This window comes from Phyllopteryx taeniolatus, chromosome 21 (genome assembly GCF_024500385.1).
Source record: "Phyllopteryx taeniolatus isolate TA_2022b chromosome 21, UOR_Ptae_1.2, whole genome shotgun sequence".
NCBI lineage: Eukaryota > Metazoa > Chordata > Actinopteri > Syngnathiformes > Syngnathidae > Phyllopteryx > Phyllopteryx taeniolatus.
Genome location: NC_084522.1, coordinates 11,368,532 through 11,386,436, shown reverse-complemented (window position 1 = coordinate 11,386,436; position 17,905 = coordinate 11,368,532). Strand labels below are relative to the sequence as shown.

The window sequence follows — 17,905 nt, the reverse complement described above, 5'->3', positions numbered from 1 at the left end:
TCGTGGAACCACAATCTCTCTGACATGTCAGCCTTCTACTTGTTCAATGATGGGAGTCAAGCACAATGGTGCAAATGTCATGTCCTATTGCATCTACATAATCACCCTTGCGTATTTAGGCCACACCCACCATTTGGTATTTTAAATCTGGAGTGATCCCAAAGAAAGGTCTGTTGGGATCAATACACGCACATTTCTTACAGTTTCTCACAATCTTTGCTTGGCATCCCTTTTGCTCCTCCAAAGTTCTTTTTCCGGTGCTATATTGTTAAATTTTCAAGCCATCTTTCCATTAAGCGGTACACTCTGGTGCTAGGGTGTGTTTTGGAACAATAAACCTGGATCTAACTTACGTTTCCAGGCGGTGGTGATAGCTGTAAACATTGAAACATCATAGCAGAGCTACATCGTGACAAATATTGCTTTTGATTTATTTTTCATTTCATTCTTGCTACAGTGGCCATTCTCTGTCATTTAATCAATGGATAGCACACTAGCATGTCTTTGACTGGTAGTAGCTCAACAAAAGGGAGCTGAAAAGTGATATGGTACCAGTCAGAACTCATTACAATGGAAATACAGTACGTTCTTATAAATAAACAAGTGTACCATAACAAACTGAAATAAATTGTAGCTACTATATGGAATAAACACAACTATCCATGGAAAAAGTCCACAAGCAATTTTTAGGGGTTTCTAGTGTGAACATTTGCGAAGTATACCAAAACATGGGTTGACTGTATAGCGGAAATAGTTTGCTAGATCGTACGGTATCTGGGGCATTGGTAGTGAAATGATAGACCTTGCTGCTTTGGTTTCTGGCCAGTGCCCCAATACCCAGCCGCTGGGTATCTTCAGTACTGGCTTGAAGAAACTACTGTTAAAAGAAAGGTTATGATCCTCTTTCACAGTATCTTACCTTGCTCGGTGTGTTATCGGCAGCTAGCGTACTCCTCGGCGGCACTTGGTAGACATCTTGACCCGAGGGCACCTGGTAGATGCCCTGCTGGATCTGCTGCTGTGGACTCTGCGGGGAAGGTGGCACCTGGTACAGCCCCTGGGCCCCCGAGCTGGCCTTCTGCTGGAAGCCCGAGCTCTGGTGGGGCAACTGGGCAGCGGCGGCGACCGGCGACTGGGCCTCGAACTTGGGCCCAATGAGCAGCTTGAGGCGGTTGCCGGGGGCAATGCCTTGGCGGCCATGCAGAGAGCAGAGCCACCAGCCCTCCAACCCGCCGGTGTTCTGTTCAATGACGGTCAGGATTTCCCCTTTCCGAAAGGCCAGCTCCTCTGGGGACTCAGGCATGTTGTCGTACAATGCTTTGGCCATGAGGTTCTATGGAGAAACAAAAACCTCATTACACTGTGCAAAAATATACTTCATATATGTGCTTTTTGATCTGAAGCCAAAGACCATTTTGAAAGCTTGTGTATCTTGATATTGGTGTTAACATTTGAACTTGAACCCCACTTCAAATGACCATACAGATGGCATTAGCCTGCAGCTCTCCGCCAGATGTCTTTCAAACAAATCTGAACTTTTCTCAGCTTGTGCCCCGCTTCAGGGCACAGTTACGTGTTCCGGCCAGCGGGGGTTAAGGTATAATGAGTCTAACAGGCAGATTTTGGCGATAGCAGATGCCCTGGAGTGTGCCGCTGCAGTGTTTTAGGCAGGCATTTGCTGCTAATTGCTACATTAAATACACCATTATCCTTTTTTGGGCTTTTTATGCCTGGGAAGAATCAACTTAGCATGAATGGAGCTTTACACTTGCACATTAACAAATATATTAGGGGCTGTTCAACGGACAAACAAGCCTCAACTATGACAACATACTCCATATGGGTAAACGAATTGGAGACCTTTTGCACCTTTATAGCTTCCAGTTTTCTGGGAAGACTTTTAACAACATTGAGCCGTGTGTGTCCATTAAAGAGCATTTGTGAGAGAGGGCCTGGCTCATTATCTCTGTTCCAGTTCATCTCAAAAGTGTTCGATGGGGTCACTTCTTACACAACAAACTCCAAGCAGGACCTTTTGGACCTTCCTCTTGAACAGAAAAGGGTCTCCCAAAACTGTTCCCACAAATAGAATGATCCAAAATATCGATGCAAAATTAATTCAGGGGGAACTAAGCGCTCCTGCCAATCCACTTATTGACTAAATAATTGATTCAGAGGCTTGTCCCAAGGCTTTTTGTCCTTTAAGTGTGTCAAATCCTCTTCATCCCATGAACACGCCACTAAATGTCTGCCTTTTTTTATGGTGACTGCATGAAGATTGCCACCCTCTGGGAATATTTTCAGTCACTTTTGTGAAATGCATACAATAATAGTCAACCATATACTGGACTATAGCAATGATTACAAATATATATGGAACTGAAATGGGTCCTTTCATGGCCCCCTTTTCTAGTATAATGAAATTAAACAGACATGTTGACTGACAAACAATGAATGCATTTAGTTGCTACACTATTTACTTCTCTTTGCTTTTATTTGTCATTAAGCCTCATAAATTGTATCAGATAAAGCATTTCCTCGCTTGTTATCGAGCCTTTATTGTACAGTAACCCTGTGTGAGAACTAGGAAGTTGCCTTTGAGGTCCTTTCTGGGTTGATTCTATGTTGAACCTCTTTGGCCTTCCTCTTGGCCAGAATCAAACAGTTCCCACGCGAAACTCTCACATCTTGTTAACACCGCCGTTATCTCTCACTGTGCTTCTGGCCCCTTTGGCCATTGTCTAAGTGCACTGTCAGCACCATTTGCCAGCAACACCCGACACACCCACAAGTACCACCCCCAGCTACCCACCAGCTGGACCCGCAGCGTGTTCGATCGCGACCTCGGAGGTCACCCGTCATCCAATAGGAGCGGATGTGACCGTTTGTCCGTTCCGATAATTTGATCTAGCCTGGCAGAGTCATCCACGAGGAAAGGAAAAGCTCCTTTCTGCGATTACTGCGACAGCTACTGCATTTGTGCGAGGGATGTTAAAAGCTGCTTTCCGTGAAGTCGCCAGGCTGCTGTGGCTAGCTAGCATGTAGCCGTTTGATGCGGTGAGGGGAAATCTCATTGCAGTCACGAGCAGCGTGGACCATGCGCCTTTGTCCACTCCTTTGTCTCTGTTAATTACAGTGACAGAATTCTTGTATTAAGCTACCATGCGAGCCACTCATAAAAAGGAAAAAAAAAATCATTGTCCGGGCAGACAACACATCCTCCCTGAGACATCACAAACAAATGCTTTTAAACCCTCAGTTCTGTAACACCATCTCTCCTTCAATATTCTATACTCTTTATCCTTTTCAGGATCATGGGGAAGCTGGAGCCTATCCCATGTGACTTTGGGCTGCGAGAGAAGGCGTAGACCTCGGCAATCCATTTTTGCAAACCTAATCACATCGCAAGCCCCAGAGCAGATTAATGCATACATCAACTTGGCTGTTTTGTTTACTTCTGCCGCAGGGCCGTTTTTAATGGTTCAAAATGGAACTGAATTTAATCCTCATACTGATCAGGATTTTTTTTTCCTCATAGAAAATGCTCATTTCAGTACTTCTGTTTGAGGCCTGAAAGATCCACAACAGAGTGCAAAATGCCTGACATAATTTGTCTTCTTCATTAAAAATGCACCGGACATGAAAAATATATTGTAGCTGTAGAATGAAAAGTATGTAGCTCTGAGTTACTTTTAGCAAAGAAAAAACACAAAAAACTAAACATTTACCTGGAAAAGCACTTCAAAATGAGTCAACAAAATAAAGTGATAAAGTAGTTTAAGAAACTCCAGAGCTCCCCTTACAGTTGTGAAGCGAAATACCCTTTTAAACTCCTAATACTGTCATCTTAAACGTGCAGAAGAAATTGTACAGATTGTATACAATGCTGATGAGTAACGTTAGCATTTGACACAAGCACTAACACAATACGTCAACCAATACTGGAAGTCATACCACTAATGGTACACGGGCTCCCTCTTGAGGTACGTGAAAGAATCTCCGAATAAATATTAAATGTTCATACTGTGCATGATGTTACATTGTTTTAAACTTTTTCTTAATCCCATGCAGTACATTTGTTGACTACAGCTCAGTTGTATTTAACTTTTATGTACAAAGCGTGCATTTAATCTCTTAGAACTGTTCCCCCCCAAGTGTATTTAGGAACCCTTTATTCAACTTTTATGTGCAATACATTTAAATAAAATCAATATTGAATTTAGAGTTTTTATTTTCCTACAGCTGACTGCAGTGTTAATATTCAAACTGCGCATAACGTTAGACTAGATTGCAATAGTGTAACATAAACTGTACATTTTAGGAATAAAACCTCCGCCTCATTATTTGCTGTACATCTAGCCCTACGATGCTACTATATTTTACTGTCGGTCATGATGGTGATACATGGAGCGCTAAGGATTTTCTAAAGGTGATACTTGGTGTAAAAAGTTTGAACACCACTGTTGTAGACCATTCAAGGGTTGCCATGGCAATGGCAGTGACACTGTTTCCTCATAACAAATCAGTTTAGCATTAATGCTAAAATGAAAATGTAAAAATGAGTATGCATTGTTGCTTTAAACCCATTTTGATAGCAACATTTGGGAGTCAATCAGTATTTAAAACAAACAAACAAACAAACACATTCATCAGTATCTGCTGTGATAAAGCAACTCACTGACTTCCTCCAATCGGCGCTTTGTGGGAATAATTACTGTTTTATGTTGCACCTTCACCCAGGAAATGTTAGTCGCCCATGGGTTGGATTAGATTTGAAGCCTCATGAAGGCATTAAATGCAAATCTGTATGACCAGCAAGGGAAATGCAATCAAATAGCCATAATGATTTGCATAAAGTGGTTGTTTGTGAAAACAACCGTCACACATGTCCTTCTGATGTGACGCAAAGAGGGAACACACTGCTCACTTTGGCATGTTTGTTTGCCTGACTTGTGTGGGCACCGCTGTAATTTGAGGAGATAAAAGTGACTATTATTAACCAGGCGTCACGTCTCTGACATAAACAAAGATTAGTCACGACACGGTGACACTCCTCTGCCATTGATCATGCTTAAAACACACGTGTTTGCCATTTGTATGTAGGCCGGCGGGCGGGTGTAGAGGGAGGGAAGGAAAAGGAAGGGCCCCTTATGTGACTCCCACCTATGAGTGTGAGCTTCCAGGAAGTTATCATTTAGAGGTCAGTGACGGGGCGAGTCGTCTTACTGCTCCCTCAAGAACACTGATGTGTTTCTGGTCCCGACGACCTAAAAAACAACAACTTGGCAGAGCAGGAGGGACTATGACATACTTCTTCAGAATTAACATAGGCGACACGTGGCAAACTGCCGGAAGCTGAGCAGATAAGGCTCAGTGAGTCAGCAACCTTATTAAAAATAAAACACAAAACACAATCTAAATGAGAAAGAAAGTGCAAAACTATTATAAAAACTTCAAAAAAAGAAAAGTCTAATGTAATCTACTTTTGTCCCCTTTGCTACTCCTGTGTCATTCTAACGTTTGGGAATACTGTGCTAGAAATGAACAAAACGCATGCTAACTCTAGCCTGTTGATGTGCCTTAGCTCTGGATGATTCACATTACTCAACAGTCTCCACTTTGTTGCAGCGACCCTTTTTAACTGGCTGCCATAACTCACGTCCTGGTAAAGTTAGTATCCCTACCATTTTGAAGCCACCCAACCACCCACCCCCACCCACCACCCTCAACTCCACCCCTGTGCCCTTTTTTTGGGCTTGAGCCCCTGCCCTCTAAAATCTCTGTGCACATGCCTATTCGAGTACTGTGATGGTAGAAAGTTGCAATATTACAACATTTGACCCCCATAATCAGTCTCCCCCCCAACCCAGTCTTTCAAGATGATATCTGAATCTCGAGTCTCTCAAATCAACATGCGTGCCATGATAAAGTAAGACTTAAAGAAAAAATGTGCCCCCCCCCCCTCCTTCTTTGCCAGGCCCCTGTCAACATCTGTCTTAAAGGCCTTGCGTGTTTTCATCAGTCGAAAGCATGCAATAGCGCAGAGCGGAACTGTCTCGATCTCTTACCTGGATCACTGTATACTGTACAACCTAAAGATCCAGCTGTCTTTCCCCCCTCCGCCACCCCCCTGAACCCCTTTCTACCCACACAGACAGTGATGAGTCACGCAGGCTTTTTCCATCAGTGTCTGGGCTTTACGCAGACTGTGTAAACCTCCTCTCCCTTGCCTGTGCTGACCATTCCAAAAATAAAATCGCCCTTATGTAACTTCGTTGCCTGTTGAAAGAGCCCCACCTTCGCTGGCAGTGAGTGGAGCTCTCTGTGAGTTTTGGGCTCTTTAGGGTGGGTAATGAAGAGGATTTCTGGCTGAACAAGCTCATAAATGCTCAAAATCCCCTTCTACTCTTGCCCAACATGTGTCCTCACTCCAAGAACGAGGACAAACAAACAAACAGTACCCCCCAAAAAGTGCTCCACTCCAGCTGTGAGAAAACACCACTGTAACTTTGTCGAAAGGGAAAAGCAGCTCACTCATGTGGCCTCATTTCACATGGTTATATATAGAAAATAATTATGGTAATGACGATAATGAGGACCTGATGACTTTTACCAGTCGCTCCTCAGAGTGAGTGAGGCCTGCTGCGGGTGAGAGCCAGTTCAAATAAATGGGCCGTGTGAAGGGTTCTGGGTAGGAAAGACTCATGGGAAGTGGTTCGGTGCCCGGAGTACATGGTAATTTCTTCATTTGGACCTTTTCCAGGAAGGTTTACCCCCGATTACAGCCTCTTTGTAACCTCTGCCAGTGGCTGTTGTCGAGCATAATTATACCGCAAGCTCCTTCAACTGCATACAAAATTGTGGTATGGAAAACACATCAATGTCCAACGCAGTCTTTGCACATCGAATTAAACATTATCTAATCTCACTGCTTCACATAGACAGTGACCGTTTATGTCCCAAGTTGTAATTCCGAATAGTTATAGTGCTATGATGTGCTTTGGAACAGTCTCAAATAAACCAATAGCTCATTCTAGCCTTGTGATCACTGCCAGTCAGTGACTGTAAACGCCCCTAGTTGACATTTCAGGCCAACAGAACTGACAACGTAGATTGGCTCATCTATTTGATTTGATTTGATTTTTTTAGGTCAGTCTCCTCCAAACAATTATAAATTATTATAGTGTGTGTTAAATTAGTCACTTGCTAAATAACATTTTACTTTAAGTCCTCTTAGTGCGATCTAGTTCCAGATGTTCTTTAGTCTTTCTTTCAATATCTTTAGGCTCTGAAAATGCAAACATGATAAAGGAATACAATTTTAACTTGAGAAGGCGCATTTCCTTGACCGACAGTCTATTGACAACCAATCAGTGGTGCTGTGTATTTAGCCTGACATGTAGCCGGCCCAATAGCTGAATGTGTGGGATTTAAACAAGAACGCAAGGCATTGCAGCAGAGAGGAACACTACATGCTGACTCAGATCATGAAATCCCAGGTGATTTGCAATTCCAAGGAGGTGATTTTTTTTTCTTTCGGAAAACAGATGGGCTGCGGGATGGAGCGTAAACTCCTTAAAAACTGCGAGGATACAACATTTGACCACTCAGACTGAACCGATGTCATTTGATTTCACATTAAAGCCACTTCCAATAGTAAACCTAAATTATGATGAATACAACGAGGGCAGGACATGACTGCAACACTTGAGGTTTTATTAGCTCACAGGAAGTGATTGTGAAATGTCCAAGTTAGAATGCTAACTCCTTCAACTCCTCTTAACCCTTTCCATTCATTACAGTCATTTTGTTTCTTTACTGTCACATAAACCACTGGGTAGCTTGACATGACCCCGCATTTGTTTCCATCATCACTCCTTACCCTGCAGCACTTCCCGTCTCCCACAGAACTTAAAGCGAACCAGGCGACTTACGACCTGCTGGCCTTATCGTTTCCCATCTTGTGCCGCCTTACGAGGGTTTTTAAGCACCAGCTATAATTAGGTGCCCAAACCACGCTCAAAAGTGGATCGATTTCCATAAATTTTAAGGACTGCCGCGTCAGCATATTGAGTAGTCTCGCCTCATGTATTATGCGAAGACATTCTTGGACTTTGAATACTGTGAAGCAGCAGAGAGTAAAGTTGTCCCTCAAACTGAAGAGCCGTGGCTGTCACGCTGGGCCTCTGCCACACATAAACTCTGCCCTAGAAAAGCAAAATTAAAAACAACACAACCAGTATTCTTTGCTATTGCTAAGAGTCAAGCATGCGTACTGGCAACAGAGAAATGGCGCATTATTTCCAAACTTGATGCCAAGGCCCGATGCTGAATGGGTGCATCTCGGTAGGCCCTGGAGACACAAACTAATCCCTCCAGAGGGGCACGAGCCACCATCTGAAATCATCTTCATGGTATCACTGCGGGGCCACATTGGATGGCTTTACATATAGGAATTGCCAATGAGATGGTAATTCATTGCACCGTCCTTGGGATTTCACGGTAAGCCAAGATCATGGAGAAAAAAAACGCCCCCAAAACTCCCCTCAAAAAAAAGAGAGATATAAGAAGAGTCTTTTGTCTTTTTACAAGAAGGGAAGATACACCCATTTGAGGGCTTTTTATTATTATTATGATTAAATAGGAAAGACATTACTCATGGTACATCTCAAAGTACATATTACAAAATGTTAAAACTTCAACAAAAGGTTTACATTGTTTCGAATTGGCTTATTGCAAGTACTGTTGCTTTTAATGATAGGACACAGCTCTCTTTGACTGATGCTACATTTTGTAGTGACATCGCAAACCCACTAAGGCCTTTTGTTTTGTTTTGTTCAAAATAACCACATCCTGACATAGATAGAGTAATAGAAATATGATAGTATTGTCATAATCAGCGTAACATTTGGAGTTTTGAAGAACAAAATGATCATTTAGCTTTAGTCTAAGGCTACCCTTATAACATACAAGTGTAATTTACTTTCAATACACTGTGGGAAATAGAAATTAACAGTGGCAAATATGGATTTGTTGGTCTACGCTGAACTAACTAACTGAAGAAATCCAGCCATTGATGATCATGATTATATATGTTGAAATATATATTTTTTTAAACAAAAAGATGTTTGACAAAGTTTATTATGAGCTAAAGTAAGTTGAATGGGGTCACTGATGCTATTCTTATTACAAGCCATTCTACAAAGGAAATGGTTTTAAACGTGTTATTTTAAAGTAAAAAGTAAAAATAACGGATTGTCGCTTTAAGTCCAAAAACAAAAAAAAGCACGAGGTGGAGTCTTACGAGACCAGGTTGTGGATTTCACAGTACAAGTGCTGTAGTATGAACTAACATTTGCAACGGTATTAATAACTTTTCTCAGCTGTCAAGCTTCCTTCTTCCCACCATGGGGGTCAACTTCCTCTGGGGTCGAACCTGGCCGACAAGGGGCTGCCATCTTGAGAGATGACCCTCGCAAAATAGTTGGCATTCTGTAGAGGAGGAGGATACGTGATGATTATTTCCACCCAAAAGGTCAAATGTGGAAATTATTCTAAACTATATCGCTGATGTTGTGCATTCTGACAATATAATCTGCCATTGTGCGTTTTTGTAATGTTAAAAGTTGGCCGATGGTGCGGGGGCACGGCGGGGTGGGGTGTTGCGGAGGGGGATGGTGAGTTGGTGACCATACATTCTCGTTGGGGGAGCAGCTCTTCGCGTTCACTTTAAAATGATGCACGGTAGCAAACATGAAACCATACAAATAGAAACTAAAAAAGGGCATTTCATTAAAGTTTATGGGGCCCATGACCAGTAGACAAAGTTGTCTGCACGTTTTTGTGTATGTAGACTCCTTCTTCAATGGGAAGAAAAGAAGTGTATCTTGCAGAAGGACTCTTGCAACACAATGGCACTGTCTGCATAACTATACGCACCCTCTGCCAGACTCATTAAAAACATAAAAGGCCACCTTGAAACAATCATGGCCATCTTCTGGACGACATTCCCAAGCACAACGTCCTGGAATGTTCTCATTCTCACAGGGAACTCCTCAACCTCTCTCTTCCCATCCCCTCCCCCATCACCAAACACATCTAACTTTGCTCTTTCGTCGCCCCCCACAACTTCCTCTCCTTTTCATTTGCTGCAGCCCCTTTCAGCATCAGGGATTCTCCTCCCACTCAGAACAATGTCTGCTTCGCCCTCCTCCAGCTCCCTTTACCCTTGGACCGGTGCCTGGAAGCTGAACCCATTTAAAAAAAAAAAAAAAAAAGGAAACAGTGAGGAAACACACATTTTGGCCACCTAATCACTGTGGTTGTGAAGCTATTTTGGCAACTGTGACATCAGCTATAAAAGACTGTGGAAGCGTCAGTGGAATTTTGTCCGCCAGAAAAGTCTGAACTCTTGAAAGTACTGCAGGTGTCACGCTCTGTTGAAATCCACGGACCACGCCGATGCTGGGAGAGATCAGAGTGCGTGCGTACAGCCCCACTGAAGGGATTATGCGCATTAAGAGACCAATGGAAGACAAGCCTTTCCCTCACACCTGAGCACCTGTTTGGAAAGCCTCTCTGACAAACACCAAGCGACCTGAGCGCCATGTTGAACTCTAGCTGAAACGCTACCCCCTCTGCTTCATATAGTGGTAAATCATTCAATGGGACTAAGAGCAAACACAAACATGGAGATCTGAGAGGGTAACCTCTGCAGCTATTTAGCAGCTTTAAAGAAGGCCGCTGACCTGAAAGAAATCTGATAAACACAGCAGGGAAGCTGACGCACAAAGTGCCAGATTCCTTCTGTCTCCATGCCACCCTCCTTTCCCCCTTGTTACACAACTTTGACATGTATACAGTGAACCCTTGCTATTCGCGGGTGATTGGGACCAACCGAGCCCTGCCACGAAGGGCCAAAATCGGCAAGGATCTAAATGAAACGCCTCAGCTCACTTCAACATTCTTCCTTGATATCAATATGCCACCAGACGGCGCCAAACCAATGAATGCTCTGAGTTCCTGTTTCGATGAATGCAGCCTGGATGAGTTGGAGGACTAGTGGCGGTCTTTGCGAATGTAGCTCAACTTCTCAAAGCTGAGAAGTTGAGCTTCAGGCCCCAATCTCGTCGAGACTGAATCAGCAGCTCCTCACCTCTATTGTTTGCTATTTGCCCCAAGACACGATTTATCAACAATTACACATAACGTCCTTGGTATCCCGACATACGATGTTTCCAGGTTACGTACGGTGGAATTAGTTTTCACAGCGGCATGAGAATTACATCGACGCAGCACAATAAGACATGCTCAGTTAGCGCCATACTGGTTTCATTTGTTTTATATTTATGGCCTCAAAGTAATTTTCATACAAATATTTACTTTAATTCTGAGTTTACAGAATAGTAAAGTAAGTGATAAGACGGCAGAAGTTCTGTAAAAAGTTGGGTTACGTCGCCGGAACGAAAGTCAATCGTAAACCGTAAAATGCTCATCCCTGCTTTGGAGAGCTAAGTTTCCTTCTTAGTATCCTAAGTAAACCGCATGCACTTGTCACCTTTGCCTGCACTGTTCAGGCAGGTGCGTCCTTGTGCAAAGAAAGGCCTCCTCTCAAATGGTTGCCTGCTTCAAATAAATGCTTTGGGCTTTTTGTAGTCGAGTAACTAAGCGCCCTTGCACACTATTTGGGGAAACAGGGTATCATAAGTAAAGAGCACCGGCTGGCTCACTATCTTGAAAGGCAGGAGAGAAAGACAAACAAAGACGTGTAGACACGATTCTGTGTTAGTGAGGTTGCGCACTGTGTCAGTTTCCTTCCTGCACGCAGATACGAGTCTGAAAATGCTGCTTACGAGCTGATTCATAAATATCCAAACTCCCCCTTGCAAAGATCACAGGCTGAAACCATGAGCCCGCTCTGTAAAGTGTATATTTAACAGACCAATGAGTCAGTCTGCATGCACGCCCACTGTTCTCAGCCAACCCCTCCAACCCCCTGAAAAGACAGACGCTGAGCAACAGGGGTAGCTTGACAAACAGCAACTTGAGAAAACAACCCACAAAGCTGCAGCCCCCGTCCTTGAAAGCCCCTCTGAATCATCCCGGCATTCGTACCAGAGTGCGGTCAGCCTGTGAGCTCATCTAATGAAGACCAGTGCTGCGTGTGACCGCACTAAAACGGCAGCCTTCGGTGAACTCGACATACTCGTCACTCTTACATCTGATAATCTCGAGTTAGGCTTTGCGTCACAACACATTTTACAGCACATTACACGGCCAGTGGAAGTAACAGCGCTGATGAATATTTGAAGCTTTGTAAACAAATCAAGAAATGTGTCCCATTTTCTTACTAACTGTGTCAGTGAAGGCCTCACGTGCATGGTCACGTTGACTTTTGCTGGCTTTAAATGTAATCTGTGATTATTTTATAGTAGTATAAAACAATGAGTTCAGTATAGGAATTGAGCATTGGCAATGATTGGAGAAGGTGTGTTTCTGAACTTTGAGCTTTGGCCAATGTGTGACGTTGTAAAACATTGATGAGATCTCACGTATGATAGGACAGCTACACTTGCAGTTCTATTCAATTAAACTCAATTCAGTTTTACTTATATGGCACCAAATCACCACTGACGTTTCAGGATTGTTGAATAGCGATTATATTGGAAGCTGAGATGAAAGATCATTTTTCTGCTCTAGGAATTTCAGTGTAGTCCATTCAGTGAACTAAATTAAATGCCACATTTAATAAATCAAGAGACACTACAGCTACCCAACCCAGGAAGATATTAACGACTGGCTACAGTAAACCATGTGAAAAGGAAATTAATGTTAAGACGTCTATTTGGCTGTGCAGTATACGTGGAATTTCAAGCAGCTATAGTTGAGCATCCTATCATATCATACATAGCCTATCATATATCATATCATAAGTAGGAAAACAGTTATTGAATGTAAATGTCTCCCAGTCACATTTTCGCTCTACTGACGCCTCTGCTGTTGCAATAACTGTTGAAATAGGGGCGACCGATGGGGGGGTGCATGATGCGTGCATAAACCAGACGTACCATGCACACAAAAGTGACAGTATGTTGTTCTTCTTCAACCCACGTTTCGCAAGCATTCGATCCGGTTTTATTATGAATGAATTATTCTTATTATGATTATTTTACAAAGTTCAAGCCCGGTGTAAAAGTTCTTCATCGCCTGCAGCTCTCCTTCTGCCAACAGCAAAGCCAGTTTATGACACCCGAGGCAACATTTACACACACACTTACTTTATATTTCATTTTGCTGCTCCTCAGTAAGATTCCAGAATAGATGAGAAATATCCGCTTTTATCGCATCAATGAGAACGAAGAGGGACTTCTCTGTGGTTAAGCAGCCATCCGGAGCCGCGACGACGCAGAAAGTGGCCGACTGCAGCGCCTCTCGACTCGGACTCGGACTCTGACTTTTCCCTCAGCTTTTCCGAGCGTCCGCTGCTGAGCCCTCTGACGACATGGGCTCATTTGCATGCCACTCTCTGATTGGTCCTCGCACGCACTTGGGCTGCCCTGCCGCTCCTGGAGAAGTGACGTCATTTTCAGTACTCGAGCAGCAGAAGACCTTTAAAATATGTGTCTAATAATAGTCATTAAAAAAAAATGCATACACACATTATTTATTTTGAACTATATACAGTATCTTTGAATTATAGTTGTGTTTCAGGGAAAAAAATTAAAGTCGACTATGAGTTTTAACATTTTGTTTAGGGGTTCAAATCCGGGAACTTCATCTTATTATAATGGTAAAAGTACATAAATGTGTAATTGCAAGGGGTCTAAACACTTTTTGGTACGTACCTCGATTTGTAGGTCACGGTTTGGTTCACATTGGGCCCCGCCACACACTGCACGGCGCTCTCTTCGCATAATTGTATAATCCCTAAATTTGACTTTTGTAATTTTAATGATGGACAGCAATGTAGTTGGCGGCACAGTGGCCAATGGTTGGCACATCCGCCTCACAGTTCTGAGGATGGGGGTTTGTATCTGGGCTCTGGCCTTCCACTGTGGCGTTTGCATATTCTCCTTATAGCTTCTTTTGCCTTTTCTCCAAGTATTCTAGCTTCCTTTCACATTGCAAAAATATGCTGCCTATCATTAATATGAGTAATGTTATTGTTGTTATTGTTTTAATTATTGGCCTCACCGTCTGGTAGTGGTTAGTACAGTGGGTACAGAAAGTTTTCAGAAAAAAATGAACTTCAATGATTTTAACAAATGGCTGCAATATAACAAAGAGAGAAAATTTTAAGGGGGTCTGAAGACTTTCCGTACCCACTGTATGTCTACCTCACAGTTGAGACGTTCTGGGTTGGATGCATAATACTTCTCATCTTTGTTGTTGACTGTATATGATAATCCATCCATCCATTTTCTGAGCCGCTTCTCCTCACTAGGGTCGCGGGCGTGCTGGAGCCTATCCCAGCTGTCATCGGGCAGGAGGCGGGGTACACCCTGAACTGGTTGCCAGCCAATCGCAGGGCACATACAAACAAACAACCAGTCGCACTCACAGTCACACCTACGGGCAATTTAGAGTCTCCAATTAATGCATGTTTTTGGGATGTGGGAGGAAACCGGAGTGCCCAGAGAAAACCCACGCAGACACGGGGAGAACATGCAAACTCCATACAGGCGGGACCGGGGATTGAACCCGGGTCCTCAGAACTGTGAGGCTGACGCTCTAACCATTCGGCCCACTGTCCAAATGTTTCATATTTAAAATAAATGACCCAAGTTCTCTTAATATCTCCCAGCTACGCTCTTTAATGCATTGCCAGTAGGAAAGAGTTTATTAAGTTGAAAATATGAACCTGATAAGAGACAAACAAGCAAAAATAAAAATAAAAATGAAATGTCGCCACGAGACCATTGTGACTCCGCTGCTTGCCTGCGATAACAACAATTTTCAAGGAGGAGAAATCACCTGAACTTACACAACTCTCTGATGTGTGTTGGCTCATTTATCACAATCAGAGGCACTTCGTGGCTCTCATTGTCCGTGGTGCACAGTCATATCCTTACATGAATGTCTCGTGTAAGGTATGCCGAAGCTTTGTTTATGCAGCATGCACCGTGCAGCTGCAGCCCATTCAAGCGGGTACCGCCGCTATTCTTTTCTGTCTATGGTATGTGATTAAGTGCATTTGAGCACCTGTTTCCTATGACAAACACCACACATTTTTCAGTCTGTTTATATCAGCGTTGGGACTAAAACAGCCGCGAAATGTTATTCATCCCGTTTGGCAGGATGGAATGAGTCCTTCAGGGCGCAATCTCCAGTGGCTTGCCATTTGCAGCTTGTTCAACTCATGCTTGACATGCATTATCAGTTTGCTGGCAGTGGGAGATTTTGAGCTCGAGCGGCTGCACAATCTCCCGCCAGCTTGAGTTACAGCCTCAAAATCCTCCTTTTGAACCTCGACAAAGTCAAACAATCGGCGGGCAGCGGAAGATTTGTATTCTGCCCCTGTCTCCTTGACAACAGCCACCATGGCCGTGGTATCTTTGCTCTCACACATAGCAGATAACATGAGCTCGAAGTTGGTCTGGGCGAGAGGTCCTGGGCTGCCGTGATGGCATATTTCAAGCACGGAAATAGCGTGAGTGAAAGATGAGCGGCCCTCCTTTCATCTCGCCAGGTGTCAGTGCTGTATGAGTTGCATAAGTGCCCCTGCAGAGCCGACCCCGGGTTCAACAGTGGGTGCTCGCAGTTGTACGTGGAGATCACAGGGCAGTGCGAGCGGCGCCACTGAAGCGGGCAACTAAGTTTTAATGGACAGAGGCGGGAGGACAACGGCTCTTCTGTGAGTGGAGGTGGCCCCTCGCCGCTCACTGTGAAAGACTGTTCCTCAAACTCTCCCGCAAACTAACTCAGACATATTTATGGGAGCACCCCTCCGCCTTTCAGCTCCCCCACTTACCTCCATGTTTACCCGTGTTGCCTAGCTCCTCTGCATGGGTTTAAACAGACGAGACCTCAGTCAGTGTCTTCGCCTTTGTGCCCTGTGACCTCACGGCCTGGCAGCAGCACGGAGGAATGCGCAGAACACATAAGAAAGGGGAAGAAGAGTAACTCTGATGCAATGTTGTTTTGTTGCCAGTGCTGCCTCACTCTTGAGTAGTACTGATTTACATCCCACAGCCATGAAAAACATCTTAGCTTTCACCTGGTAACAATATTTCGCCATGTTGATAATTGTTTTGACATTTTCAATTGAGATTTTGTAGTCAAAAACAATACAAAATGGTCCTGTTTGTGTATTCAAAATGGAGAAATATACTAGCACGGCTACTATACTGGTCAGTCAAGCTCAATGGGGGAAAGGCAGTGTTATTTGTAGCATAGATACTCATATCATGCCCGCCTCAAAACTAGGCCATGGTTGATGAAAAAAAAAAAAAAAAAAAAAAAATAATAATTTTTTTGAAGCCAATTCTTCGCTTAAATGACTTTGGCATCCTTTGATTTTGAAATATGATCAATCGCACGCACGCACACACACACACACACACACACACACACAAACTGATGCTTTTCTTCACTTGTATTTTTCTTCCTATTACAGATTGTCCTCATTAAGACATTCAGAACTATAGACACGTTAATGAAGCCACCATTGAATGTGATATGTCTGCCATTCTGTCCCATATTGCTGACACCGGATACTGGATAAGATAGGTGAGGCAATATAACGCTGGACGTATGATGATGATACATGTCAAGAACCTCAGAGAGGGAATTGGAATTAAAGCCCTTCCTTTTAAAATAAATTGCCTAAAGACAATATAGGCGATGACCTCAGTGCGATCTGATTCAATAATTTGTCACTACTGTAATCTTCTAGTTGCATGCTTGAAATCAAAACTGCCTTTATGTGCTGCTATCACAGTATGGCGTAAAATGCCACAAAAAAGGCACCCAAACCCGTGAAGACACTCACAGTATATTGTAGTGTTCCTCAAATGCTACATGCATGACACACTTGATAACTTGTACTTGGCATCCAGCCAGAGAGCACATACGTTATTCTCTTCACTGTGCACATAGAATGATAAAATAAAAATATATATTTTTTTATCATTTTCCGTCCATCTAATCAAAATGAGCAAATGCCCGATTATGAGATGTCTCTAAAAGATTATACTGAAGTGTGGGGTTTGTTTAGAGTGCTTTTTTTCCTCCCTGATCTGCTCGGAAAATGGTCTATGCTGACAGTCGTAAACGTTAAATCTGTTCAAAATTTCCGATCACAAATCCTTATCCAAGTACAGCTGATGTACAGATCTTTGGCCACTTGGAGTGGAAGTTCTACTGCAACAGGAGCAAGCGCTGGTGTTGTGGCACAGAGCTCTCCACAGATGTGCACCTGGATGCGAGTCCATGGGGTGGGTGGTTACGGCAGAGGTTGCACAGGAGGAGATGGAGGTTGACCAGAGTATGAGCGCTCACCCTTGACTCTGTAAAATGGTGCTAGCTTCTACGGCACCTTTACAGGCCAGCCCTCCCTAATGAAACTGCACAGTTGGTCAGTGTAAGCAAGCAAAGCAAATTTATTTATATAGCGCATTTCGTACATAAGGTAACTCAATGTGATATACATGATTAAAAGCATTTAAAAACAAAGAAAAAAACAGCTCATAAATATTTAAAACAAAGAGAAAAAAAATACAATTAAAACAGCGTACAGTGCAAGAAATGTCATTTAAAAGTGGAAGTGCTCTAAAAAGCATGAGAAAACGAAAAGTTTTTAACCTTGACTCAAAAACATGACCACTTGGGGCTGACATCACTTCTGTTGGCAACATATTCCATTTGTGTGCAGCTTAATAGCTAAATGCTGCTTCACCATGTTTGC

At 43.2% G+C, this 17,905-nt stretch overlaps 1 protein-coding gene across 1 annotated transcript in view; it reads right to left on the bottom strand.

Annotated features, from left to right (window-relative positions):
• The window catches only part of nedd9 (neural precursor cell expressed, developmentally down-regulated 9), a 28,457-nt gene extending 14,997 nt beyond the window's left edge, over positions 1-13,460 (bottom strand). The window contains exons 1-2 of the mRNA XM_061759794.1: positions 13,278-13,460; positions 920-1,333 (exon numbers count right to left, since the gene is read on the bottom strand). Of these exons, the coding sequence (XP_061615778.1) occupies positions 920-1,333; positions 13,278-13,289 (426 nt within the window). The 5' untranslated portion in view covers positions 13,290-13,460. The remainder of the gene's footprint in view (positions 1-919; positions 1,334-13,277) is intronic.
• Between the last annotated feature and the right edge of the window lie 4,445 nt (positions 13,461-17,905).